This window comes from Tachypleus tridentatus, chromosome 12, assembly GCF_004210375.1.
Source record: "Tachypleus tridentatus isolate NWPU-2018 chromosome 12, ASM421037v1, whole genome shotgun sequence".
Lineage (NCBI taxonomy): Eukaryota > Metazoa > Arthropoda > Merostomata > Xiphosura > Limulidae > Tachypleus > Tachypleus tridentatus.
In genome coordinates, this window is record NC_134836.1 from 84,196,294 (window position 1) to 84,202,293 (window position 6,000).

Sequence of the window (6,000 nt, forward strand, 5' to 3'; positions counted from 1 at the left end):
GTTCAAGGCATGTACTATAATATTATTTTCAGATGCGTGAGATAACTCTCTTCTACAGAGTGGCATGTATTTGTCTGAAGTAAGGAAAATGTGAACATTAAGGAATTAAAAAAAAGATTTATCAGAGCATAAGAATTATTCTGCTTGTAAAAAGACATCTGGTCATCCTATTATTATTAAAAACGTATCTTTTCCATTACAGGTTGGAATTAACTATTGCAGTTACATTTTCTAGCATAAAGTGTGAAGTGAAATTGTGGTCTACTACATGTACTACCATTTATATTTAAAAAAGAGTGGGAATGGTCATACATTATTATTATTTTTCATAACAGTTTTTGCCTTGTTAATAAATTGGTTACCTATGTTAAAGACATCAGTCAGTTTTAATCTACATGAAAAAAGAAGCAACAAAAACTTAAATTCTAGACTATATTGTTAGTAGGAAATTTCAAGTTGTGTCTGATCTAAAGTAATGTAAATTGGTTGTTTTAATTATAAATCAAAATAATCGTTTCTTGATTAGAATGTTGTTTGATCTTAAAAACTTGTATTAAAACAATTAAAAAGTCTTTAACTTTTATTTTCCCTTTTTTGCATCATAAGTATGCATATTTCCTGATAGTTATATTTTCTGATCAGATACCTTTCAGAATTTATATTCTTTGCTGCTTCCCATGTGCTTTTTATTACTTATTGGAGCCCTACTGAAAATACATACCAAACTATATACTTTTGTTTTTACTTCTTAAGGGATTTATGTTTTTTGTAGTGGACTTGTACCACACTGTCTTGCCATACTGAAAAAGTGCCATCATTTGACTGAAAGATTAGTTGCCATGACAATGAGTAGTGTGTCTCATCAGTCACAACAGCAGCTATGGGAAATCATTGAAGTTGCCAAAAAGATAAGTCCAAGGGTTGATGATGTAGTGCTGTCTATGTACCCACCATTAGATGCTAGACTGCTAGAAGCTCGGTAAAGCTTTTTTCTGTTTATTGTAGAATCAAATTAATTTGGTTGAACATTGTAATGTTTTCCAGAATGTGAAACATAAGGTGTTATCAATAAAATAAATACTAAGTACTAGGGAAGAGTAGTAGAAATGTGCTTTTGTATTGTATGTTTCATCAACACATCATTTTGTTATATGAATTTTAAAAACATAAATGTTTAAAAACTGAAAACTTACTCAATTTGGAATCCATTAGACTTTACAGTGCAGTTTATTTGAATGACATAGAGTGGAATCACAAAATATTTGGATCTTTGCAAATTGTTTCTACTTTTACTTTTATATATATATATATATTTATTTATTTATTTATTGGTTCTCTAACTTCACAAGTTATAGCATACAGAATTTACTAAACTTTTTCTAGTGTTAGAAAAAAAGACATGGGCTATGATATTTGCATTAGATCTTTTACTGTAGAAAGTTATTTTTTTTGTTATAAATTTAATTTTTAGGTATTGCATATTAAACTTTTATTTGGAATATGCTTCTAAAATTTGGAAAAGTATTTGTTTCCTTTCACAGCTTGATGATAAATTAGTTTTGAGAAGAAAATTAAAATAAGAACTAACAAGGTATAAGGAGTATAATAGCATATTAAGTATTCAAAACCTTTAGTTGTTGGAAAATCAAAAATTCTATAAAATAAAACATTGTCAAAATGTGTGTACTTTTTTGAATTACTTATTTTAAACATTCGATAGATGTACAGCTGTACTGCTTTCTGTTTCTCACCTTGCCTTGGTGATGAGATTTGCATGTCGTATCCCAACAGTACCAGACTGGATAGATGAAGCTTTGGCAGAAATGGAAGAACACCTTCAAGTGAGTAACTACAGCATTTGTGCAGTATTTGTTTTTAGGCTGACTTAAAGCTTTAAAAATTGTTGGTATATATTTAATTTATGTAAATATCCTCATTTTGTCAGCAGTTACTGACTTTTGTTTTTATATTCAGAAATGAGAAGTTGTAACATTATTAGTAAACTAATTGTGTTTCTTTAGTTGTATCATCTTCCTGTTTTATGATTATTTTCACTCACTACTTTTGAAATCTTCCCAACACAAACATTTGCATTCATTGTAGTATTGTTGTTTACATTGTATGTGACTAATAGCTACCTTGTGATTTTTGATAATAAGCAGAAGAGAAAAAAGAATTTTTAGTGGCATAAAACAATTTCAGACACTTTTTAGTTTTGCAAAAAATAAAATAATTCTCCTTGAAAAAGTAGGAAATGAATATTTTTGCTTGATAATAATCTATTAAATTAATGAAGAATTGAATTGTGTGCTTACAGTTAAAAACATTTTGTTTCAGGTCTTGAGAGATGCTGGATATGCAGATGATACCCAGTCTCAACTGGTCAGTGGTAGCATCCAGGCTAGCCAGTCTAGCATTGTCCAGTCTGGAATCAGTAACCTCACTTGTTTAGAAGCAGGATCTAATTCATTACAATGTCGTCTTCCAAAATCATCAAATGCAGGGCTAGTTTAGAAGGTGTGGAATATCATACAGATTTTTGTTTGTATATTATGCTTGTTTTTAGAGCTTCTTAAAACATGAGGTTTCTTGTTTAATGCTTACATTTATATATCAGCAGAATCAAAAGGAACATAACAATGTAAAAATCTTTGATTTTTTTGGGAATAACAGTTTCTTGTTTTGTTTTTCTAGCAGATATGTTACGAGGGATAAAATATAATTTTTGAATTTCCATATTTTGTTTAAAGCCCTGTGAATACATGAGTACATAAATCTACAAAGTGTCATTATTGTTGAAATCAGATACTAAAGATTCATGAGTATAATATGTACTGCTTGTACACATAAAATGTGTGAAAATTGTTGCATAAGTATATATTGTGTGTCCATATTTATTTTGTGTTTTAATAGTGTAATACTTAATGACTGTAACCATAAAGTCTTTGCACACTACTATTCCATAAATAATTTAACTGGTTAATACATATAAATGTGATATAAAGGTGACTGGGTCACACATCAAATGAAGAATGTACACTTTGACACTTTATAAAATGTGTCTGGTGTTCATTGTTGTTGCTTAAAATCATTATGTTAATACAGTTTTAAGCATAAGCTGTTATACCAAGAAATATAGTAATTGTTCAAAACATTACCAGTTATTTCACTTTATGCTTGTAAATGATTTGTGATTAGGTATTATAAATTGTTAATGACACCTATTTTTTATTACTTTAATTCAAATAATAATTAGTTTTCCAACAATAAATACTTGTATACACGAGTATTTAAACTGATAGGGTTACTTCCAATATTACATAACAGGCACTGGTTATATAGACTTAATGGGATACTGGTTTTGTAGTCTTAAAGTTGCTACTTTTAAGTATTGCCAGTATAATCTAATTTAAAAAATATATTTGCCAGTAATGTTTTACAGTAGTGTGTTTATATGTGCCATGTAGTTGTGATGATAACATTTCTTTAATATTTAGATAATAAAACTTTACTTCAAGCATTAAATATTTACTGAGCTAAAAATATTTAATAAATTGGTATTGTTTTTTCATGTAAAATGAGTTTTTCATCACTGCAGAAGATTACTTGTTTAAAAACCAAAAAGTAAAACTAATTTGGTAACTTGTTTTTACTAGTCCTTTTATGTGTAAAAATTTATCACCAATTGTGTCTTACAGTAACAACAAATGAATTTAAGTTTTCTTGTCTTAAATTAAAATGTGTATCAAAGACAGTGAAAATAAAATAAATTTGTACACCTGATTTTTGTTTCCATATCATATTCTGAAGTTTAAACTATTAAAAATAGAAAATTAAAACGTTTGTTTCTTCTATTAATTTTTTATTTCAGCTAACTAACAACAGTTCTTAATGATATTTCTTAACCTTGATAAATTAATATATTCCAAAGATATGACCTCAGCCAGTAGAATTGCATCTTGGAAAGTGGAATGTATATTGATTCAGCATCTGCAAATATATAAGTTCAATACCATCCTTTTATTGTTAAATCCTTTATTTTGTATCTTCACTGAGAGTACCACTTAAAAACCAAGCCAGTAATAAAATACTACTGGTTTATCTATTATGAATAAAATTGCTTGGCAGTCAGTAAGGAAATGGGACAAAACTTTAACAGCATTTATCATACCGTGTGGACCATACTGAATTCCCCTAAAGAGATTTTTTTTTTTAACTTCTCTGAATGGTAAGTTTGAGGTAACAAATATTGGTCTGATTGTATTAAATTGATTTGATGAATTGTAACATGTATAAGGTTAATTTAATTGCACTGATTTGAGAATTCTTGGTCAATAACTTGATTATATTAAACTGATTTGAGGATTTGTGGTTTTTAACTTGTAATATTTATGGCAAGCATTACTTTGTTTGATTATGTTGCTTTAATTAAATTTGTTCATATACTCATTCAGTTTTCTTTGATTTTTTTGTATGTTTAGTTTTGAAATAAAATACATATACATTTCTGACTTAAAAATGAAGAATATAATTAAAAAAAAAGGATCCCACTACATTATATAAAACACTATTCAAATAGTGTAGCTCTTAAAGGCTGTGTTCACCATAAGCCCAAAACTGAAGATGAAAAAAGTATGACAATTGTATTGACTATGTTATGATACCAGTTAAGACTTCAGTTGGTAGAACACATTTTATTTCCAATTTCAAAATGTCAACACAGTAAGTAAATTACCAGTATTACTTTTACAGTAATGTGTTAATAATTAACTTTTTTTACATTTTCTAAAATAAATTCTCTCAGAGAGAGATCTAAGGTGAAATATAAAATTTAATTATTCTGTAGAAGCAGTTTAATGCAGTCTTTACAAAACAATTTTAGATTTGAAAAAGTATTTTATTTGAGATGATTGTCTAATCAGTTGTGTAAAAAAACTAATATTAAATTACCTGACCTGCATTATTGTTGTTATTTTTCTTTAATCAAAAGAATAATTTTTTAATCTGTTTGTTGAGCCATCTTTATAATGTAGTGGTTGACATCCAGTAAACATCATCCCAGAGAGTTAATATTTCAAATATATTATTATGGTATATTTGTTGTAAATTCATGCCTTAAGATTTATGATTTCATTATGAAAATGAAAATTATTTCACTGCAAAATTTTTAGGGAGACTTTTACTTTGTTATTATCTCCTATAGTAAAAGTTGTTAACGTATGTACAGTTGTCTTTTCATATCAAAAAATGCCAGATTTTCATAGTTTCTATAATTGTGAGTTTTCAAAAAACAAAAAATTCAGTTTTACATTTTATATTACTAAACCAAATTCGAACAGTTAATGTTTCATGAATATTTTATGGTTGGAAATTGATATTTTCACATTTTATAAAAGGTGTATACATATACTTATGTTGCATTATTCTGTTATGAAATATTATGTATTTAGTAATTTGATAACACATGCCTGGAATATTTTTCTGTTGGAACATTTGACATGCAATGTGTGGATCAATGTTTCAGTTTCCTTCACTAAATATACTCACTTTTAACTGTAGACGCGTTACAAATTATGTTTAGCAGTATGTGGTGTTGACTAGTTGCCTTCTTTCTAAGAAGACTTATCACTTCTAAATTAGGCTTAGCAAGAAGTAGCAGCTCTGGAGTAACATTGTTTAATTCAACAAAGCAAAAAAAAAAAAAAGAACTGAGACATTCTGAAAGATCTTTAACCCTTTATCTATACGATTGTCTCTAGAACATAATTATATAATCTAAATAAGTATTCTAAAGCTAGATTATTAAAACCCTTCTACAGTTTTCTTTCATAACTTTATGAACATTGATGCTTGTTATACAAATATTTTGAAATGTTTTATGTGGTGGTGTTAATAATATTTGCTTCTAGCTCATTACCACAAAAAGGTTTTACAAGATTGTGAATGTACCTGATTAGGTAATTGTTTTATGCAAAGTAATTAAACTGTATTCATTCAGTA

General features: G+C 27.6%; 1 protein-coding gene across 2 annotated transcripts in view; it reads left to right on the forward strand.

The window, feature by feature from the left end:
* The window catches only part of LOC143233848 (transmembrane protein 98-like), a 31,255-nt gene extending 25,255 nt beyond the window's left edge, over positions 1-6,000 (forward strand). The window contains exons 5-8 of one of the 2 annotated variants that reach the window (XM_076470624.1): positions 773-979; positions 1,721-1,841; positions 2,338-2,517; positions 3,932-6,000. In XM_076470624.1, coding sequence (XP_076326739.1) covers positions 773-979; positions 1,721-1,841; positions 2,338-2,514 — 505 coding nt within the window. In that variant the 3' untranslated portion in view covers positions 2,515-2,517; positions 3,932-6,000. Of the gene's footprint in view, positions 1-772; positions 980-1,720; positions 1,842-2,337 lie in introns of both variants that reach the window. The other variant, XM_076470625.1, reaches the window with a different exon arrangement.